Source organism: Hoplias malabaricus, chromosome 15 (assembly GCF_029633855.1).
Source record: "Hoplias malabaricus isolate fHopMal1 chromosome 15, fHopMal1.hap1, whole genome shotgun sequence".
NCBI classification, from domain to species: Eukaryota; Metazoa; Chordata; class Actinopteri; order Characiformes; family Erythrinidae; genus Hoplias; species Hoplias malabaricus.
In genome coordinates this window covers 14,136,944-14,160,959 of record NC_089814.1, presented here as the reverse complement: position 1 = coordinate 14,160,959, position 24,016 = coordinate 14,136,944, and the positions used below count along the sequence as shown (strand labels likewise).

Genomic DNA, 24,016 nt, shown 5'->3' with positions numbered 1-24,016 from the left:
TGAGAGCTGAAAATATAGAATACTGAATCACTGAATAAGATTCATACTAAATATGGACAAATTATAATTAATGATAAATAAGCAAGTGGCTGGCAAACACATGCAAAAAATAAATGAAACAGGAAATGAACAGGCTAATGTTCACCGATGGTGTGATATTAGTCAAACAAATAGTGCTAGTCTAACTAAGTAATGAGTTAAAAAACATGTTTTATGTGATTTAATCTTAGGTTGATGTAAACATACTGGCTTATAGGCTAATATGAGCCAGACTGATAGAGAGATCTAAATATGGAAATGCTCAGAATGCTCCACTGATTCAAACACAGTGTTTTTGGCTTTTACCTCCAGCAGAGAACATGTGCTGACAGCTTTCTGACACCAAACTAAATAAAAAGGGATATGGCTGCACAGAATACAGATATTAGACTTGTAAAAATCTTGCAGGTACGGGAAGCTCATATAATTAGAGGCTTACAAACAGGTTTCAATGTTATAAGTCTTTAAAGGGACTGGCTTTAGATGCAGCTTTTGTTTACATGCATTGGTTTGGTCTAACTAAAAACTAAATCTGCCTATTGTTTAATTTAAAAATAATTACAGGTTACAAAAAATATAACAATACAATTTATAATTTATATTTATACAATAAATGAGCAGAGGGGCTCCAACATAAAAGCCACACCCCTTCTTTATTATTGGTTCACAGTAAGACTGGAATGCTTACAGAGTTGTGCTGATAGGAAAAGAGGGGAAAAAATGGCTAGGGACGTTTTGCTAGAATACTGTATGCAATATAACATTACTCTGCCTGCTTTGCAAGGTACCCCAGTGCAATTAAATTTCACTCTGTATGCAAAATCGTGAATCCCCCCACCCACACAAACCAGTATTATATGCATACTACAGTACTTCTTTGAGATAGTGAGATTGTATAATAAAGTATAATATGGCTCAACTCTAGTTCGACTCTTTTACATACAATAAATAAAGCTGGCATACATTTGAAAATTAATCCTTAAAACCAACATGTTTCTGACAAACTGAATCTTGAATTCCTTCATAATTGAACTGCTTGTTCAAATTTTGGAAAGCAACCTGCACTGTCCATGTTCTTTGAATCAGTGCACTGCAAACTGTGGTAGTATGACTTAATGCTATTTGGGTTAAAAAAAGAACACAGAGCTGTTTTTCAGATTTTATTTCCGCTGGTAGTGGAGCTGTTTACCAAATCTTAAGCTACAGAAAACCCAAAGTGTCATATGACAGGAGGATATAGTAGGCTGTATCAGTAGTTCATCTAGCAGGCTCTTGCAGGAAGTGAAGGCTTTTAGGAAATGTGTCAGAGCACAAGCCACAGCTTTCCTCTGGGGCTTCTGCCAGTGTAGCAGAGAAGAGGAAGAAAGAAGAAAAGACACTGATGGAGAGGAAAGAGGAAAGACGGGTGGGGGGGAGTGCAGACAAGCTCTGAGTCCTGGCTATGGAAGTGTTCATTAGGCATTGGAAGCTCGTGGCCTGGGTACATTCCAGAAGAATAAAACCATGGCAGCCAACTCTATTAATAAAACCCCACCAGGAAATAAAAACACTTCCCAAAGTGAGCAGTCCATCACTTCAAGTCATCGCACTGCCAGTACGAAACATTACATCAGTACTTAACTGCAGAGTGCTAAAACATACTCTACAGTGAAATACTGCCCTCTTTATTAAAATCAACACAAGTCTGACCACCACAGCTAATTCCTAGATACCAGAATTGCACAGAAGAAAATAAGACTTGTGGTGTGTACATTCTGCAAAATATAGTAGGTGGTAAACTGGGCCAGCAGTGATATTATGAGGGACATTTTACATAAGCATACATTAATACACTGCAAGCATTTTCATGTTTTATCCAGCAGATCAATATCCTCGAAGCACTGGGAAGGACAATTACTGAAGTTATTAAGAGCAGAGGTCTTCAGTTGTTAAAAATGCTGTTTAGCTCACTCTCAGGTGAATAAAAATGCACCATCTGTCAAGGATCATCATCTGAAAATACAGACTGAACTGCACTGATGTTAAATGTTTGAATAAAATGTTAATAACTTAATTGTCATGAGTCTGAATCTGTACATTTTGCCTTCAAAATTTAATGACATTTATATTCCAGCCAATCTGACTGAAATTGTCAGGCATAGGTACACTATAACATATTCCATTTTATACTTTTAACTTGATAAAAGAGAACCTGCTGATGCCAAATGTAATACATTTGCTTTATTATGTTGAAAAATATGTGCTTTATGTATGTGCTGTAGCTGGAATTTGTATCTACTCTGCAATCCTGTCCTGGGCGACTGTTCCTGCTCAGCAGCATTTAGACAGCTGCAGTAGTCTTTCTTAACAGCTTTAGAAGTATCCTAATCCAGTAATGCTTTGATTTTTGGGCTCGTGTTTATTCAGAAATGTAAACATTTTTATTTATCCCAGTTATCCCACATCATTCTAAATCATACCAAAATATTCTAAGAGAATTATAGTAAATACATTTTTCAGGATTGTACCTTTCCGAAAGAGTCTTAAAGCAAATGAAACATTGTGAGGTACAGCCCTAGAAAGTTACATAATGGAAATATCTCTGGCTCTTTTAACAATATGAACAAATGACCCATAACTTCAAACTAAGCTAAGGCCACAGCTGTGTATGTAAGTATGTTTGTGTGTGTGTGTGTGTGTGTGTGTGAGAGTCTCACCCCGGTCAGTGTCGTAGAGAAAAACGAAGCGGTTCCAGTCATAGTGGTCCAGAATGCTGAGCAATGCCCCTCGTATAGAGGGTCTCAGCTGGAGGACAAACTGACTCTCGCCCTCGATTGGGAAGCTGGGGGTGATGAGGGAGATGTGCAGCGCTCCGCAGAACGATGTCAGCGTGTGTACAGAGCGTTTGTCGTACAGGCCGAAAATGGCAAACACGCCCCTCGAGTACTGTGAGCAGACTGGAGAGGAAAACGAGAGAGAGAGAGAGAGAGAGAGAGAGAGAGAGAAAAGAGAGAGAAAAGAGAGAGAAAAAGAGTGTGTTAGCTAAGCTAAAAGTTTAATTAAACAACACACCCCAGGGAAAGAGGAACATCCATTTTGCCACTTTCTATAACATTTGCACATAAAGTAGATTACTTTACGCTTCTAGAATTCATTTAGTGATTCTGGAACATTTCAGAAGAGTGACTGTGAGAGTCATTCAGCAGAAATCTTCAAACCCAGCAGGTTACCTGTGCAGAATCACATACATTTCTACAGCACTCAGACAGGTCGCCATACTGTATGCTTTATGGCCCTGACAACCCTTCAAAGACTTGCTTTTTCTACATCTCTAAGTACAGACTTGATGTATAACTGGAAAATGAAGAAAAAAAGAAACAAGCCTTTAAAAGGCCCTTATCCTACCTTATTCTAGCATTTTAGTTTCCCCACTGTGGTTTTTAATATTCCAAAGTCATGATTAAATTTACATGACCATTTTCCAAACTTTTTTATTAATAACATGTTTTATATGAGCTCTGTTCAGATTAGTTGCCCGTATCTTGTGCTCATTAAAATGGACACAGGTCAGGAAAAGGAAGATCATTTCAAATGCTTTGCTTCACACAGCGTTCATCTAGGACTCTGCTCATGTGTCTTGGGTGGTTGAATCATAGGTGGCCAGCACTAAATACGAATGTATCTAAGACTCATTGCTATTAGGAGGTGGGCTGGGACACATCAGGCCACACTGCATCTGTAGAATGAACAGTAATGTAGTTTGATGTGCTCCGATGTGTCCTTAACAGCAAGGAATTACTGCTTAGCTGTATCAAACATGCCATTTCTCTGTTTAATGTATCAACCCTCCTGTTCATTCATACATTTACCTAGCAGACCACAAGTTTGAAAAATGGCCTGTATTGAAATGTGAGCAAGTAATTCCATGTTGTCACAAGGATGTCAAAAATAGAGGGTGCAAAAACCAGGTAGAAATTATAAAGCTGCAAGTTTTAACATTTCACATGTGTAAATAGACCTCTTGCAAGTGCAAATGTGAACCCTACGAGCACAGAAAGAGGAATTGGTCCTCTCCTCTTGAGCACAGAAAATCTGAGGGAAAAGAGCTTTGTGAGTGAAGGAAACCTTAAAAACAAGAGGGTAAAAACAGTTCAGGAATGAAAAAAAAAAAAAAAACAACTGAATTGCATGCGCAATTGCTCTTTCTGTGCTTGCGAGTTAGACATTTGCGAGAGGGATATTTACATATGCAAAATTCCACCCTGTGTTTTTGGGCACTCTACTTTTGACATTGGTGTGATGCCATAGATCTGAAATCAAATGCAGTGTAATGCATGTGAGCACCACTTCTTCAGCAGAAATTATTTCGAAAAACAGAATTTGCACAAATCACGAATGTAAATGGTGAGCCTTTAATATCTGGAAGCATTACTAATATTAATTAAATGCAGAGAATCAAGGGGATTAACAAAGTAACTCTATATATTCTATAAATAATATAATTTAATATTAGTAGAAAAAGGCTTAGAAACACCAATATAAACACAGCCAAAACCAACTGCAATTTTTTTTTGAAGTCTATAAAGAATTGACCCCTCTGTGCTGTACTGAGTGCTTCTGTGGTTTAATATGGATGACACTGCTGAAATTTATAGGTTATTACATGGTAAAATTTTCAAACGGTAACAACCCTAATATGTGTCACTAAAAATACATGCCATGAAAGAAAAAGAAAGGCTTGTTAAATCAGCTGGAAAGACCTGCTCATTATTCTGCCTTTATGTGTGTCTTAATTGCTACCCGTATATTGCAGCGTAATGGTTTGTACGCTGCATTTTGGCCCTGGTTTGAGCTTCCCTGAGTCGTCGGTGGCAGCAAAAGCTGCGTTTGAAGCATGACTGCAGTCTGAGGCGGGCAGATAAATATGGCCTTCCCTAAACTCTAAAATGCTTCTCCTCCCTAACAGTTCTGTATTTTTTTTTTCCTCCACAACAAGCAGCCAATCGAACTCCTCAGCAGAGAGCAGCCTGGAGCTTAACTGTACAGCATTGATGGAAAGCCTCCTGGCTTTGATGATTTTCACTTTCCTCTCCATCCGCCAAATACAAAGCATAAGACAGCATCATGTCAGAGCTAACAATGAACAAAACAATGCTTTGTTTTCCGCTCACCACTCCGCATCTGGGAAATATTTGTTAACATCAGGTAGCAGCGCTCTATGGTGAATGGCCTGTGTCATAATTACACTGCTGAATATAGGCCCAGCTGAAGTGTCCTATTGTCTGGTTGTCTTCGTAATTCTCCAATGACACTGATTGCCACTCACATGAGTCTGAGGGTAATTGTAGATTATTAGCCTGGGTCTTATTGTGTTTTAAACACAGGTTCCTTGATCATGGATGTGCTGAGAGGACTATTGCTATGGCTGCAGTGCCCAGAGACTTGTGTGTTCATTTCCTGAAGAGGAATGAGGACCAAAGCACCTGGAGCCCTGGAGCCTGGAGTGTGTGTGGTAGGTGTTATGGGAATGGAGGGCAAGAGAATGCTTCCCCTGAGAGATAGAGGCCAAACAGGGTTTCCACACTCTCTCTAATACACACAGGCACACACACTCACACACTCACACACACAAGGCCATCACGCAGACCCCTCAGAAACGGCAGCTTCTGGCTGGAATACTCTCTCCCGGGGCCAAAGGTATGGGAACTACACAAAAGAGCAGAAATCTTTCACTTGCACCTTCTCATAAACACAAACATGCATATACTATGGTGCCAGGGTAAGTAGGGTGGGGCAGTATAACAATAATACTGTAATCCTCTGTATTTAAAAATGTGGACAAAATCTCAAAATGAGCGCGATATTTATGACATGTGTGTGGTGTGTCAAATATCTGATTTGTGTTTTAAAGTCGGCTAAAATTTCCATGTGCATTTAAGATTGTATCATGGAACTAATGTATGGCTTTTTCCTGGTGTAAGGGTTCCAGGATGTATTTAATGATGCAGCGGCAAACTGAGAAGTGATAATATTTTTCCTGAAATACTCCTGAGCCCATGTGGCTATATTTATTACAGTAGCATGACCTTGTTTCATCCAATGCCATCTGAAGACCTGAAGGTCACATATTTTCAAAATTGTTGTTTCCGGTCTTGCCCTACACAGAATGAGATATCTCCAAATATCGTGAAACTTTTCACAATATTTTGTATGGTCGATGGTGAAAGACGTACATTCGTTGCAATCTTGTGATGTAAAATGTTCTTTTAGAACTGTTTACCAATTGTGGAATATTGAAAAAAAGGTGTAACCTGACGCATAATTGAGTGGGTTGCAGGCATCTTATTACAATTATTAATTGTATTATTGTATTAATATAGTGTCCCCTATATTATTGTATTAATATAGTATTACCCCGTGTCCTTGTGGGTTTCCTCCGGTTCCTCTGGTTTCCTCCCACGGTCCAAAAACCCACATTGGTTAGTGAAATGGCTATTCAAGTCTGTAGGTGTGAATGTGCGAGTGTGTGTGTGCTGCCCTGTGAAGGACTGACGCCCCCTCCAGGGTGTGTCCCTGCCTTGCGCCCTGTGGTTCCAGGTGGGCTGTAACTGGCTGTAGGTCTCTCTTCTCATTTGTGATCACATCTCCGCAGATGAACGTTAATCCGATTTAGGAACAGGGCTTCAGCGTGGGGCTCTTTTTCAGTATAAAACTCTGGCTGGCTGTTGTCCAGTGGTCTCCTTACCAGTGACCATCCTCACAGCTGAATGTTTCTACTGTTAAATTATTCTCTTCACAGTCAAACGTTCAGTAAATCCAAGCTGCAAAATCATTTGAAGCCCTTCCCTTTGCTCATACATCATAAAACGTATATACATTGGGTACATTGAGTGTTTTCCTGTACGCTTAACGTGCAAATAATCACCAAATCTAGATTTTGAAACAAACGTGCTAAATGTCTCACTGGTGCTAAAACAGACTGACCACTTTTATATGTGATATTTAGTGGGATTTAAAGAAGTCAAATAAAACCATACAAGTAAATAAATTACATTTCAATACCAAGCACTACTGCAGAAGCTCTCTCAACCTGCGGAAGTCAAACAGAATTACCAGAGCTGAGCTTCTTATCCAGTTGAAAGAAGAGCGAAAGTACTGCGGCTGCGAATAGTCCTTTTCAAACCGCAGTCATTCAATTTCACCCAATTTCCACAGTCAACAATCTTTTGTCTGATGCCGAATAGATTCCTGTAGCCTGTTTGTCATTAGAGCCCCCTCATATGATTACCCAACACGAAACCATTACAAGGAGAAGCTCATTGTCTCGTTTTCTCCCCCCTTTTTTCTCTATTAAATCACCATGTGCTTCAATTTGCCTCCTTTCTTTTTTTATTTCTTTTTTTCTCAACAGAGCGCTCTTACAGGCAAATCATAAGCAGTGCCTGAGGACTCTGCTGAACTGAACTGACAACTCTGAAATATATGTGCAAAGCACATTATCAGCATCAACAGCAGGGGAAAGAAATAGTCCAATGCAAAGATCTGCTATCATGCAAAGCAGGCCCTTCTTTGAAGTGTCTGTGAGTTGAATATGGTGACGTTTGGCTATAGGGAAACTCCCTGCTGCCTTCATTACACCTGAATGCAGCAATGGAGCTCAGAGACCTGGCCAACCTGATTCAATGATGCAATCCCCTGCGTCCTTCCAACTCCTTATAGTTTTCAACTACGTCTCCTATCTCCTGTTATCTGCCTTGGGTAAAGGCCCAATTCCAGAGAGAGAGAGAGAGAGAGAGAGAGAGAGAGAGAGAGAGAGAGAGAGAGAGAGAGAGAGAGAGAGAGAGAGAGAGAGAGAGAAAGAGAAAGAGAAAGAGAAAGAGAAAGAGAGAGAGAGAGAGAGAGAGAGAGAAGGAGAAGAAGGACCTGGAAAGTGAAAGTGTGAGTAAGAAAGAGAGGAAATGAGGGAGAGGTAAGGACAGACACAGGTAAAGGGAAAGAGAACAGAAAGGGAAAGGACAGAAATTTTGATTAAGTTTGCTAGCTAGGAAGACGAGGCAAAATTAAGGTGAGGGTTGATGTAGAGATGAGAGAGAGGGAGTGTATAGGGATGGAGTAAAAAGGAGCAAGTGAAAGAATGGTGAGAGTAAGAGGCAGAAAAGGGGAGAGACGGGGGATACAGGGAAATTGAGAGAGACAGGGAAAAAGGAGAGAGAGAGAATGTGAGAGATCAAAAGCGAGAGAGAGAGAGAGAGAGAGAGAGAGAGAGAGAGAGAGAGAGAGAGAGAGAGAAAGCGCACAAGAGCACTAAAGGGGGACATGCAGGGCTGCTTGTAGCAATCAAGACAGCAATCACCTTAACAACATTCTCACCATCTACTTCCTCCAGCAAACCTCAGCTTAGTTGTGCTCTGGGTCAGTGTGACCTTTTTAAAGAGGCCATGGCTGCTTAGGTATACAGCCCAAAGAAAGCTTTCCCTAGCATTATTAAAAAGCCCTGGCCCCAGAACGCTTTCATTGTTTACCTTTTTATTGAATGGACACAGAAGGCAGAACTAGTCGAGTAGGTTTACAGTGAGTGCACCTGGAATTCTTACTGAGTAACATCAGTGTGTAACTATTTCAGTACAAGAAATGTTTTCAGATGTTTTCAAAATCTAAATAAATAATATTCAAAATGATTATGTGTTGCAGTGAGGGTGGATTTTTGACAGCAGTGTTGTAGGACTAAAAACAAAATGTGTAATTGTGTTATCAAACTGAACATACGCTACTTTAACATTTCTCTCTTCTCCCCTCTCCCTGTATCAGTCGTTTCAAATTAAAAGCCCTCTGCAGACGTTTGCCATTGCGCTTTCATGAAGTTCATAAAATTCTGATGCAACAGCAGCAGCAGCGGAAACACTGGACCATGAAAGCATTACATTCTGATTCCCAACCGTACTTCCAAGAGTCTACTGCTTTGCCTTCTTGCTTGGAAATCACTGTCAATTAAGTGTAAGTGCAATGGCAAAAATAAAGCTGTATGAGGCTGGAAGGTAGATCAAACTAAACACCCAAGCAAAGCCGTAGTGCAATTTTAACAAGTCTAGGAAAATCAGTTTTCTCTTCTACTCTGTTTTACATATTACTCGGGGTTGTTTTTAGTTTTTTTATTTTTGTTTTTTTGTATAGGGATGGCACAGTGGAGCAGCAGGTAGTGTCGCAGTCACACAGCTACAGGCAAATGGAGGTTGTGGGTTCAGGTCCTGCTCCGGGTGAGGAGTTTATTGTGTCTCCCTGTGTCTGTGTGGGTTTCCTCTGGGTGCTCCGGCTTCTTCCCACAGTCCAAAAACACATGTTGGTAGTTAGATTGGCTACTCAAAAGTGTCCGTAGGTGTGAGTGTGTGAGTGAATGTGTCTGTGTGTGTGTCGCCCTGTGAAGGATTGGTGTCCCTTCCAGGGTGTGTTCCTGCCTTACGCACAGCAATTCCGGGTAGGCTCCGGACCCACCGTGACCCTGAATTGGATAAGTGGTTATAGACAATGAATGAATGTTTTTATTTAACTTCAAACACATATTAAAGTCCCCAAGTAGCCACATAGTAACTCTATAATCCCACACATCTTACATCAGCATGGAATTTCAATCAGCACCTTCCCCACACTCAAAAAGCAACCTGTCTTCTGATAATATCAAACAGCTCTGGAATGCATTCTCACTGTCTTTGTGTGGATGAGGAATGCAGACCTGCTCGACTGGGTTTGACGTGGGTGGTCCAGGATTTACTACAAGGTTTGGTTTTAATAGGCTGGATCATAATCATTGATCTGTCACACACAGAGAGATCTGGTACATCTGTGTGACTGACAGCTGGCCAGTGCTATGCTCTGGTCCATTTTGCTTTGGCCGTCACTACTGATGACCCCCAAACAGCATCCGGCAACATTCCACTCAAATGAGCAAGCAGGTCAGCGCAGTTATCCTGCACTTCATATAATCGATGTGTGTTGGTGTGTGTGTGTGTGTGTGTGTGTGTGTGTGTGCGTGTGTGTGTGTGTGTATGTGTATCCACCATGCTGTTCTCGTTCTCTCCCTTCATGTCTCGCCTAGTGCAGCTAACATGTTAACAGTAAGCCTCTTTCTCTCATAAAACCGCACTGATGATTAAAACCATATTTCAGCCAAAACAGTAATGTATTTGAGGAGTGTTCTTCAATAAGTTCACACTATTGATATAATCTACTAATAATGCAGGTAATTTATACTTAGACTTTTTCTCAGGGTAAATAAAAGTCATCAGCTCCTTTTGATCTTTAGTACCGTTGCCATCGCTATGACAACAGATCATTATACATCCACCCTACTGCCTGGATTTAGTTCTAAGTGATTTTTACATGTGGCCAAATCTGAAGAAATATCTCTGTGGAGACTTCAGTATATTTATTTATTTATTTCAGGAAATTGAAAATCTAATTGTAAGATCTACTAAATGTAGAGGTCAAGAAGAAAAGTTGAATATATAATAACTTTCCTGTGCATTTTATTTCACACATCTACTAGAAAACTATAGAACGCGCCCTGTGTATGTGTTTATAGCCTCTCATTGGTTTCTGGGTCTATACGTTGGACAAAATTCCCCATTCACTATGGCTGATATCAGACTTTTTTTTAGACAACTGTATGATTCGGAGTGGGTGCTGATACTAGTATTCCAGCACCATGGAGAGTTTCATTCCAGCATATCTGGCTCCTGAAGGACTTGATTAACCCCTTCATTGAACAGGATTTGCTGAGAGGTCCTGATCTTTACTACTGAACACCATGAATCAGGCTGTTCACACTGTATTCTGTGCAGTTACTGAATAATGTGTCTTAGGGTGAAATAAGAAGAGGTTAATTAGATCAGGTATGTTAATGTAAGGTCAGAACTCAACTCTCCATAGTGGTAGTTCACCAGGACTGGACTCTGCTTCCATATCACACAGCAGTGGTTCCCACAATTTTTCTGCAGTGTCCCCAGATTGTTGTAGATGAAAACATTTCCAACCCCCCCCCCCCACACACCCCCGACTCATACACACACACACACACACACATTTCCACTAGAATACAAAACTGCAATTTTTTTGAACGAAACTAAATGACATATCACCTTTATGTTGGGATGATTACAAGTGACACGCATTATGTATCTCGTTTATTTGCTCTGCTGCAACCATCCTGCAATAGCTCAATGTCCCCCATAGGGGGATTAACCACCCATTTAAGAAACACTTTGGTGTCATACAGCCTAAATAAAAAAAATAAATACAAAAAAAATTCCAAACGTTTTAAAAATTCTGGCTAAAATGATTTGCTTTTCTGAGCAAACCATGGATATCATCAGGCTGTGTGTTTAATGATTCAGTTTGGATTTAATGCAGTGCAGTATAGTCTGTAAATAGTTTAAATAAATTCTATATAATTCTTGCTGGTTGATTTTAAATGTGGACAAACTAACACATTACAACTATATTACAATATTATCATATTTGTGATTTGTGGAAAAGTGTTTAAGTATTGTGCTACTATTTTTTTCCTCTCACATTGTATTATTATCCTTAGCTACAGTACAAAAGAAAAAAAGTGAATTTGGACACATATTCTACGCAGGCTGCTACACTATGTTTAGAGAAACTGAAAAATTCTGTTCATTACATTTGAAGCACTGGGAAAGCAGTGCAAATGTTCTGATCAGTACTGTATGGCTACATTATTGTCTTGTTAGGTTCACAGAACTATGTAAGGTGTTCTAGGTTAAGATTTTTCAAAGTGTATTCTAGTCTTTGAGTCTGCATCATATAGATCTCCCAGAGGCTGTATAAACTGGCTTTTGCTGTAATTCATATGATCCATATGGGAGATAGGATGATATATGATCCAATGAAAGCGTTCCGGTATTGCTTTTCCTCTGGACAACCCCCCCATCCCCCCCCCCAACACACACACACCCACCCTCTCTGCGGTGGCTTGGTTGAAGGAGTCTGGTGAATGTGAGAGAAATAAGCGAGGGTCGAGTGGGCTCCTGATTCTATGTAAACCATGAAATGCAGAAAAACAGAGCCTGCTTTCCACTTCACGCATCAGTGCCGCTGACAGCCTCACTCGCAGTGCGCTTGACTTCATCTCCCACGCTGCCCCTGGGAGGAGAAAGATGGACCAGGCTTTCCCCTCAACCCTCCCCCTCCTGTACGGCAAAGCCTTAAAGATTATGACATAAAAAAAGCCCTGGCTCTGCTGAGGACATGGTGGGTGAGGTGGGGTGAAGGAGTAGCTCACTTTCATAAAGCTTTAATGGGCGCTAGGCGCCGAGTGTTTAGAGGCGTTTAGCTGCAGTTGTGTTAAAGCTTGGAGACCATTCTGCAGTGTGTTTGTTGAGGCAAAGTGAGACATGATATACTTTCAGCTGATGCATTATTTAAGAACAAACATATGTACTGTAAATTATTATGGTATTGCCTTAGCAAGGTGTCAATTATCAATCCATAATTAATAATTTGTTTTACAATAATACATAATAAATTACAATGTTTGTTGTGGAACGAATTCTCTTAAAATGAGCCTCAGCTATTGAGCATATGACAAAATGGGAGCCCTACATTTATTACTGCTCCAGGAAAATGGCTAATTCTAGTACACATGTTTTAAAAGGTTTGCAGGAATGTGTGACATTCCTCCTTCTCCCCACACAGAAAGAAAAGCATCAAGTGAAGCTTTGTTCTGTTAATTCTACAGAAAAAAATTATATGGTGGGGATAACACACTTAATAAAAAGTCCAATTTATAACCATCTTGAAATATTCCTAGTTATAGCCATCTTAAATATTTATAACGCACATGGTTAAGTCAATATGCTGGTCAATTAAAAGCTAATCAATCAACAGCATGCTGGAAACACATGTCCAGCCCTTGCTTGGGTGACCATAAACTTCAAAAAGAGGAAAATCAGAGAAAAATCTGACCCTCTGACAATATCAAGGGAAGCACAAATTCTCTAAAAGCTGGACTGTGCCGTCAGCTTGAGAAAAAACCTTGACTTCATGTGCTGGATACATCAGAACAAAGATATCAGTAATAATGCATAGTGCTTGAGTTGCCAAAATAAAAAAGTCACCAAATGAAATTTATCAGCCGAACACTAGGCAACACTAGACAACAAACAAGGAGTGCAGTGATGGATATTCCGGTGTCTGTCTGCTTTAGTTTGTAATGCAAATCACAAGCATCACAGAATCATTTAAATCAAAAGACAATTTGTACAGAATACTTAAACTGAACACTGAAATCAAAGTAAGAATATAAATAAGAAATATGCAAACTAATAAAAACATTCTATATGGGTTTACCTTCAAATATTTATTTTTTGTATGTGGGGAAACACAGTTCTCTCTGGTTGTTTACATTCAGAAAGGAAAACACAGACAGTTGTTTGTACATGGCTGAAGTTGAAAAGTTGTGATTTTATTCAATGTTCAAATTACCACAGAAACTCATTTGTAACTCAAGTTGTTTAGTTTTGTAGGACTTTCGGTAATGTAGCTAGCTGTCTCCTGAGGTCGGTGATCAGAAACAACAAAAATATGTCAGTATTACCCACACGTGCAGCAGAAATAGAGCAATATCCTCATGTCAGTTCATGCTTTTCAATGTTTGGAGGTCTCTCAGTCGTCTAAAAAAAACATTCCAGAGAGAAAGCCTAGCATACTTCATTAAGTCATTAACAGGCACTGGTGCTTTGCACTTTGTGAAAACATTAGACCAGTTTCTGGTGCGCAAAGAGACTGGAGAGCTAGCAAATGATGAGGAAACCTCTTCAAAATTTCCAAAATAAAGTGATTTTTTGATTACAGTCAAGAACATCACCTTTAAGTAAGCTCTGCAGCCAAACATTGGTTGTCATTCTAAGCAAATAGCATGGTGAGGTCTGATACTGATGTTGGACGACTAATTCTGCACAGAGCCAGACCACTCTATACTCTCACTACACGCATTGCTTAGAGTCCTGCAAATTAACAAAAGCCCCCTCATATCAAGTTAGAAAGAGTTCATGTATCATCAGAAGATGAAGAGAAACTATCCTTTAGGAAAATAAAAGAGGAAAAAATTCTCCACGAGACTGTACTGCAGGAACAGCAGCGAGGTAAACCTGTGACTCTTCTTCTTGAGGTTGGATTATTAATAAATAATAGTCTATGAACATAGCAGCGGAAATATATTTAGATGTGGCGTGCACTGTGCAGCTGCTCTCCAAAACCTTGCAGCATCACAGTATCATGAACCAAACTTTGAAACAGAAAAGGTAAATATATACTGATGTTTTCATACTGTCTGGTACTCATTTAAACTTCCCCAAACACACCAGTACAGTCTAAAAGTTGCTTACTAATTCCATCTTAGAAAATGACGTCGTTATTTCCAAGTGCTAAGTTGAGTTCTTGGAAGTTTCAGTTCCACATTAAATGCTGCCGCGATATTCACACAATCACACTAACACCTGCATATTTGACGTTTTCGTTACACTTTAAACAGTGAAGTTCACACAGTTACAGGTGCCTCAACAAATCAACTGCATAAAACAAGGTGACATAAATCTGCGAGCTGAAGTATAAACAGCTATGTTTGCTTCTTTTTCTTTTATTCCACCTTAAGGGCTGCAGCTCCTACAGAATCAAAAAAATGCTGACTTATATGCTGGAGGGCTGATCATAAAGTTTATTATGTTAAAACTGTTTATTCATATATTGTTTTTGGAAAAAATATTGTTTGTTTACACCTCATTTTGCTCTGTATATGGCTGGCTGTTTATATTTGAGGTAAAAAAGGAGGGAGAGTACTAGTGGAGGGTCAGGTGCAACTGACCAAAAAATGGTCAAATACAGTAGAGTTTGCCTAGGGCCCCAGGAAAGTCTGTACCGGCTCAGGTTCTGTGCCACAATCAACACAGATGTCTTTTCATTTGAAAGGTACTGTATGGGCCTCCATCAATCCAGAAAACACAGTTATACAACTACAAATGCTGAGCGTCTTTATACCCCTCTACCTGATTCTTGGCATTGAGCATGGTAACCTTAGGCTTATGTGCAGCTGCTCCAGTGCGTTCCGGTTTTCTATGGAGATGATAAATGACCAAGCTGAAATTTGAACAAAATGTTCAAAATGGTACCACAGAAAACCCTTTTTGCTAAGAGTGTTGGGCAAGTAAGTAAAACTAAAGATTCAGGATGTGACACTGTGCTGTCGGTTCCTCTGTCTCACACCAAAGCCGCAAAGGCCGAGAGCACTTCTCCTCGAACACAACTGCTCCTTCAATACTAATGGACTTACACAGCACATGAGGAACAGCTCCCTTCTCAGAGAAACAACACTAAAACACACTTGGAGTGTCCTAGAGAGAATGGCTGATCTATACAGTGCATTGTCTACATTTCTCTATAGGCAGCATGGCCTTACACTCTTAGAATACACAGTGAGAAGTGCCATACAAAGACCAATGCTAGTTCCATAATTGAACCTTTCAATGGAAGGAAGGATAAATGAGATAATGGAGCCCCTATTCCCAAACGTAAAGGTACTCCAGGTAATATCATGCTGTCTAATAAAGATCTACTGCACAGCCATAAATGCAATTCAAGAACCCCTAGTTACCAACAAGAATCTTCATATGTGTGGTTTCTTTGGAAAGTGTAAAGCTGTGTTTAAAATACAGAAATACATATGTTAACAGATATATAAAAATTATGCTCAAAACAACTTGCATGATTTGAATTGAAGTTATAGTTTTCCCAGATTATTTCTCATTTTGCATTCCATAGACAAGCCACAGAGAGCGGAATAGACTTAACAGAGAGTAAGATAGAAGAGAGTACAAGAGACAAAGAAAAAGAAAGTGAGAAATCAAGAGACAGAGGGAAATAGTGAGAAAGAGGGAGGCCTGGGGGTGGAGGAGAGAGAAAAAAATCAAAAGAAAAAAAAAGAGGGGGTCATGCAGTGAGTGGAAAAAAAACTAAGGCAAGAAAGAGACAGAAAGAGAGCAAGATCACAGAAAAATATAAAGACAGAGAGAGAGAGAGAGAGAGAGAGAGAGAGAGAGGGATGAGAGCAAAAGTGAAAGACAAAGAGGGGGTAGTGAGAGAGAGAAACAGAGCGGAAGTCAATAAGTCTGCCTTGCATCACTCTACTTTTGGCTTACTCAGACATCCAGAGTGACTAATGCTTAGATGCTAATGAATAAACGAACACTTGTCAGTGGCATTTGGAAAATTCGTCATCATAGACATTAATGGTGAGAGAGAGCGTCGTCAATGAAACATGATGAACACACCTGTACTCAACCCCCCACGTACTTTGTCTCCAGCTTGGGCAAACCGCCACTTAGCTCCTAAATGTCACAGTCACAACAATCTCCTACTCAACTTTGAAACATCTTAATGTGTTCGCAAACTGTGAGGAGTGCAGCCGACCTCAACAGGAAAGACAGCTCACTGCAGGAATACAGCTATGACCATCACACCCACACATGCACATACACACACACACTGAATGTACACCATCAGATCCAGAGTTCTGCAAACAGCCGCAATTGCATTTAGAACGTCTCAAACAAGTGCTTTTTGCTCCCATCCCGGTCCGAGTCATTTACTGCTGAGTAACTGCCGAAAGCTAATATTAGCTTCACTGGTATTTTTATTTTTATATTTGTACAGGCCTTTTTATGTGTTTTGTACAAGTACAGTGACATTAGTAAAATCTCTCAAGTCCTTATAAAATATGCTGAGCAATTTTATGCTTTAAAGAACATCATTTCTTAACCTTTCTCCCAACTCAAACAGAATAGAAATGTGATGAAAACTGCTGAATGTTATTGTCAGTGTAAATTAGCAATTTAGCAAAGTATGAGAACAAAATTACACACATATATATATATATATGCTGATTAATCCTTCCATAACGGTGAGGCACATAAACCTCTGTTCTGAATCAAACCCAGAGCACATGTAGGGGATGCAGCAGGAACCAGCTGAGCATGAACATAGTTTTGTTTCGTGCTGATTGTTCTCTTACTGTTACAGAAACATGTACAGAAACATATGGAGTTTACTGAGGAATGGTGATTGTTTAGTGTGTCTACACAGCAGAAATAATCATATGCATCATGGCCTCAACCAACACTTCCATCTGCCAGCTCCATCCAATACAACCCTCAGGTTAAGAACCCTGGGTTTAGAACATGATCATTTAAAAAATTCACAACTCTGTAACGCTTTAAAGACTCGTTTTTCACATCTTACTACTGGGTAGATGCACGGTGAACGTTAATGTAGAGGTGCTGTTCTGTGGCAAGATGGGCCTTGAAAAAAATTTAATAATTAAAACAATAATAATAAAACAACTATAAATATGACTTTATTTATTAGAGGTCAGGTCAATTTTCTAAAACTGTTTTTCTAAATGTTTAGAAAGAATGACCCGCTTTTCAATGACACATCACTATGGTGCACCATAAAGACTAATCAGGCAGCTTAACTATCCCCACAAGCCCTCATCAGCAGAGCTCCCTCTTAGTGCAGTGCACACAAATGTCTGAGCTGTATCTGCCTGACTCCTGCCACTGCTGAACTGAGCGGATTAGCACTGCACCCATGTTGGCCTACGTAATCATCTTCATACATATTCATACAGCCTTTGAATGAGGATAAATAGTAGCGGAAGTGCCTGAGACGGCGTTTCCATAGAGCCACTGAGTTCCTAAAAGGCGCCTTCTATAGCACAGCACTCTTTCATTCTGCTCTCCCCATCCCTCATTTTTTTTTTTTTACTGACACTGTATAAACACTGTTTCGTCAGCGCTTAACAAACACTGCTCTCTCTCTCTCTCTCTCTCTCTCTCTCTCTCTCTCACATTTCTATTGCTTTACTAAATGGCTGAATGCCAGGGTGTGCCTTGCAGGGGAATGCTGGCCCATTTCTCTTTCTCTGTCTCTTTCTGATTCTCTCACTCTTTCTCTATCACACTCTTTTTTCACTCCCTCTCTCTGACTCAACCTCCTCCCTTTTTCTTTCTACACCATTCTCTCGTTTCACTTTTTCTTTAGTCACACTCTGTCCCTTTCCATCATTCTTTATATTACTCTCACTCTTTCTGTATCACTCATTTCTCTCCCCTCTATTTTTGTCCCATTCATTTCTTCCCCCGTCTCCCACTCTATCACTCTGCTGCCTTTTAGCATACTATTTTTCTATTGTTATCCATTTCCATCACTCTATCACTCCGTTATCGCTTTCTCTGAACTTCTCTCCCTCAGTCTCCTCCCTTTTCTCTCTGCCATTCTCTTGCTCCCTCCTCTCATTCCATCGCTTTCTTTCTGTCTGTAACTCAATCTCTTTACCTCTTTCCATCACTCCCTTTTTCTCTCTCACTCCTTCTAAATCACTCTGCTTCCCTCTCGTTCTCCCTCAATCTCCACTCTCTTTTTCATTCTGTTCTCCCTCCTTTCTCTTGTACTCTCTCTCTGGTTTTTCACCCCACCTTTCTACCACTTTCTCCTGTTTCTATCACTCCCTCTATTACTTTATCACTTTCTGTATCACCTTCACTTTCCCCCAATCTCTTTTTTGTTCTCTCACAATCTCATCCTACTTTTCCATCACACCATCCTCTCATTCTCTTCTTCTATTTCCATCACTCCTTCTCCTTCTACCACTCTCTTCTTCTCTCACATTTAATTTTTGTCCCCATTTACCCCTCTATTCAGGGCTTTTCAGCTCCATAGATCACCGCACGTTTGTTTCTCACTCCTACTTATTCAACTCATGCCTCTCGTCCTCTAATCACTTCTCTCCATCTCTTCTTTTGACTTCATTTTTCTGTCCCTATCTCTCTCCTCCACGTCACTATTTTTTCCATTTTTCCAGGATCGCTCTCTATCTGCCTTTCCTTCTCTCCTCTCTTTCTGTTTGTATTCACTTGCCTCCCTCCAGAGAATTCAGTTTTTATCACTGTTCATTTATTTATATGTTTATTCATTCACTTCAGACATGCATCGGTGTGTGTGTGTGTGTGTGTGTGTGTGTGTTAGGTATACAATTGGATTTAAAGCCTTTTTTTTAGAATGTATAATTGTAATTCATCATTCAAATATTTTCCTGCTCTGACATTTTGTAGTAACAGTTGCATAGTATAAAAGTGGCAATTGTCATTTCATTCAACAAAATTAACCTAAAAATGATGTAGTTTGAAAATGTAGTTTCATCACAGCATTCGTTATGAGTCCCATCAAAGAAAAGATGCTACAAAAGCATGTGTATTGAATTGTTCTGTTCCTGTGGATAATATCGTATCCTAATGCACATGTAAGTTTTCCCATTATCAAACCAAAACCTCAAAGTACCACCTATGATTTTTTACCACAGAAACCTGTGCTTCCCTGGTTCTTCCTCTGTTCTGGGAGAAAATATGTCTCTAACCTTTGCTTACACCCAATAAGCAACTGAAACGGGGCTTTTGTTTTTACATGGATTTCGCCAAAAAAAAAAAAAAAAAAAAGGGTGGGGGTGTCACAAAAGAACGCTGTCCCCCACTTGTATGGTGTATGTGAAGCATGTTTTTAACACAAATGAATTTCATTGGGGCAAAATAACAAAAAGTGTGAAAAATTATGTAATGTACACAAGAATTTTCACTTATGAATATATTCCTTAATTAAGTAGTATATTTTTTGAGGTCATTTAGCATTCTGCTACAGGTACAGAGGTACATGTAACACAGTTTGAGAACCATTGATTTAGATGATTTAAAGATGCTGATTTCAGGGTTAGTGATGCTGAACAGAGCATGATCATACATCATTTTTGGTTAGGGTTTTTTTTTTTGTAAACAAATGATTGGAAGAATGGTTGAATTTTTAATTCCAATAATGAGACAGAAAATGCTTTAAAATGTAACATACTGTCTCTGTCCAATAAAAAACATGTATCTCCAAAACCATAACTTTACAGGAGAAGGAAAAAAAACCTTCTTAACATTCAATGAAATCAATATAAAAATATTTTATTCCAAGTAATTTCAGAGCATTTCTATTGGTCCATTCATCACACAGTGTGAAGCACAGCTTCTGGGTTCAAATGATGTAGTAAAATAAAAATGGGCAAAAAATGGAGATTCATATTTTTCACTGGACAGCAAGAATATGGCAAATAAAAAAAGTGAAAGACTAAGCAAGTGATGGAGATTGTGTATAAGAGTGAGGGGCAAAAGAGAGGAGAGACAACTGTAAGGAAGAAAGGGGGAGTGAAGGGGTTAAAAAAGAAGAACAAATAGGAATAGCAATGGATTGCAAGAGAAAGAAAGAAAGAAAGAAAGAAAGAAAGAAAGAAAATGAATGTATCCGGGAATCTATTAAAACCTCCAGTTGTGAGGCAGGAAGGCAGAGAGTTACTGTAATTTCATGAGATCTAAAGCAGCGTGAGAACAATCAGCTCTGTGTGTGGTAATCTAAATAACACACAACATGGTGCAGTGTGCTAACAAAACCCACATGCCTCAAAATATCCCCACAGAACACTTTATGGTGGCGGGCAGCATAAACAATACTGCCACAGGGAGCCCCTACACACTTATAAAAATATAGGTGCTGGAAGGTTGCTTTGGACCAATGCCAGAGAAGAATCACCCCTCTGCAGACCACTTTAGTGGACGTCCTCCAGGAACTCTCCAGGATTTTCCAACCCAAACTTTATCAAAGACATCTGTAACATTGCATCACTTACAGAACAGAATCTTTAATCTCCAAAGAAGGAGGGAAATGTCATATTGATGCAACAGGATTTGTTTATTTTTATTTATTTGTTTATTATTCCAAGGCGTTCTGGACACTTTCAATAAGAACGTTTTTTTTTATGTACGCGAGGCTCTGAGGCTCTGTTTGGCTTGGCTGCCGTGTCTAGAGCCTTGTTGAAAAAGCAGTTTGGGCTGAAATTTTCTTCACAGCTTCATTGTAAGAAGGTGGTGCTTAACTGCATTTGGGAGTGATTTCAGAATTTAGAAAATTACATTTATTTATAGATCAGCTACATGCACTGGGGAGTGTACGGTGAGTTTTGAAGCCTTCCACTGAAAGAATCATTGATTAAAATGTTCTTTAAGGATCCAAAAAAAGTGCCTGTGCTATGGAGCTGCGCCAAAGAAGTCTTTAGGTGTGCTCATTTTTAAGAGTGCACAGCATTAGTGAAGAGATGAAGGTGCAGCGTGTGTAGAGTTAATGAGAAGTACTCACAGAGGTGGCCCTCCTTGTGGCCTGCGCCCATCACCTTGGGGAGCTCTGATTAATTCCACCCACTCTTAAATTAAATCAGCACATCTATAAGAGAGGGAGGAAGATGCTGGCCTATGCAGCTCTGTGATTTAACCTCTCTCTCTCTCTCACACACACACACACACACACACACAAACACACACACTGTGCAGAAGACTTCTCTGTCCGAGGATGATAGGTTTTTACAGCATAAGCTGTCACATCTACTCAACCTCAGAGCCTCAGAGGTGCAGGCCTTAACAACACGTGTGTATGCTCACACACACACACACAGGCGTTCTTGGAGCACTGAGGGGAAATATCTTCAGATAAAATGTCATGGTATGAACACAGTGTTTATAAAGAAAAAACTCTATGTAACTGATATCACAAAAACACTTCTACAACATGTTTGGAGACACTGTTACTGCAATACATACTTTTTCTGCAACCGTTTTCAAAGGCTGCATATATACAGCCAAGTCATTCATTCATTCATTCATTATCTGTAAGCGCTTATCCAGTTCAGGGTCCCGATGGGTCCAGAGCCTACCTGGAATCATTGGGCGCAAGGCAGGAATACACCCTGGAGGGGGCGCCAGTCCTTCACAGGGCAACACAGACACACACACACATTCACTCACACCGACGGACACTTTTTGAGTTGGCAATCCACCTACCAACGTGTGTTTTGGACTGTGGGAGGAAACCGGAGCACCCGGAGGAAACCCACGCGGAGAACATACCAACTCCTCACAGACAGTCACCCGGAGCGGGAATCAAACTCACAACCTCCAGGTCCCTGGAGCTGTGTGACTGCGACACCTACCTGCTGCGCCACCGTGCCGCTCCACAGCCAAGTGGATATATATATATATATATATATACACTAATGCTGAGGTGTTAAACTGTAACGATTTGGAAACACTTTGCTGCGCCTTGTTGGGTTGTTCCTCTAATTGAGTTTAGCTTTTAAGCCCTGGTGTTTATTTGATATTACATTCAAGCTTTCCACCAATTTCCCAATTTGCATTCAGAAGCTCTTCTGGGCTGATTACATTTTCTAGTCTCTCAGTTACTCAGAAGTGCTAGTTTATTCTTATCACTGACACAGTTTCTTACTCAGTGCCTGAAACAGTCTGAAGTGAGATTCCACTGCATCAGTTTTGGAACATTTAGACTGATCATATGAATGTTTAATCAAATCCTTGACTACACACTTTGCATTTTCACTTCACCTCCACACTTAGGCTTGTGGGATTTGATGGCATTCAATAGCAAGAACATTAGCAAGGTCAGGTTCTTATATGGGAAGATTAGTTATGGAGCACACATTGCACTCATCCTAAAAGGAACTGGATGGAGCTACATCACTCCAGGGAACACAGTTCCACAGTTCCACAGCCCAGTGCTGGAGCGCTGTGTCAACAAAGAGGGGAAACATAAAGTAACTGAATTTACTCATGAGAACAAGTGTCAAAAATCATTCGGACTTACAGTGTAGTAACGGTTGTTGTCTCTGTTTTACCTAAAAAAAACCCCCATAAGCTTTATGCTTTATGTCATTATTTAGATATATATACATATCTACTGTACAATTATTTGTTTTGGTCAACAGTGTTGTTAAATGTACAGGGTGGACCATTAATATGGATACACCTTAATAAAATGGGAATGGTTGGTGATATTAACTTCCTGTTTGTGACACATTAGTATATGAGAGGGGTTTAACGTAAAGTTACGTTAAAACCAAGCACACCATTGTTTTTCTTGTGAAATTCCCATTAAGTTTGATGTGTCACATGAGCCTCTTCCCACTGAAACAGCAAAAGTTGGATCCAAAATTGCCGACTTCAAAATGGCCACCATGGTCACCACCCATCTTGAAAAGTTTCCCCCCTCCCATATACTAATGTGCCACAAACAGGAAGTTAATATCACCAAACATTCCCATTTTATTAAGGTGTATCCATATAAACGGCCCACCCTGTACTATATCATTTGTCTTTTACAAGATGGCTGAACCTTAATGTACTATAGGCTTTATGTTTTTGTCTTGTTTACCTCCTGTACCTCAACAGTTTATTCTTTATATTCATTTTGTGATTGTTTTATGCTTCATATTAGCTTTGCATTCCTATTTCACCTCCATGTACTGCATATTTAACCTCCAAGTGCTGTATGGTGTATGTCTCTAGTTAATATTCCTGACCATAACATTACTTGCAGCAATCAAGATTTCAGGCCAACTAGCAGCCAATCCAGATTACAATACAGCAGATGACAATAGAGCAGAGTATTGCCTGTTTCAGAGAATAAGTGAGGTTAAGGCACAAGGCCAGCACACAGATAGCCTCTTGACCTAATGTTCTTTCTGCCAGTTTTCTCTGGAAAAGCTGAGAGCATCTCAATGAGCTTTCGGAACGGCCACAGGTCTGCATCAAATCAAAGCACAAATCCTTATTCACATCCCATTAGTTATCCTTCACATAAAAAAAATAAATAAAATAAAATAAAACAAAAAACACTCATCGCATTCTTTGCATTCTTCAGTTTACAGCACAACAAGAGGACATCCAGCAGCATTGCAGTATGCTTTTTAAAAGTAATGAATACACCATGACAAAGATAAAGATCGGTTAAGCATAGTGAGGAACACTCTTGCCCTAAACAACAGAACAGTTTTTAG

At 39.8% G+C, this 24,016-nt stretch overlaps 1 protein-coding gene across 5 annotated transcripts in view; it reads right to left on the bottom strand.

Annotated features, from left to right (window-relative positions):
• The window catches only part of gria4b (glutamate receptor, ionotropic, AMPA 4b), a 120,632-nt gene that overhangs the window by 55,658 nt on the left and 40,958 nt on the right, over window positions 1-24,016 (bottom strand). For all 5 annotated transcript variants that reach the window (XM_066646688.1, XM_066646689.1, XM_066646686.1 and 2 more), the window contains exon 3: window positions 2,736-2,975. In XM_066646688.1, coding sequence (XP_066502785.1) covers window positions 2,736-2,975 — 240 coding nt within the window. The remainder of the gene's footprint in view (window positions 1-2,735; window positions 2,976-24,016) is intronic.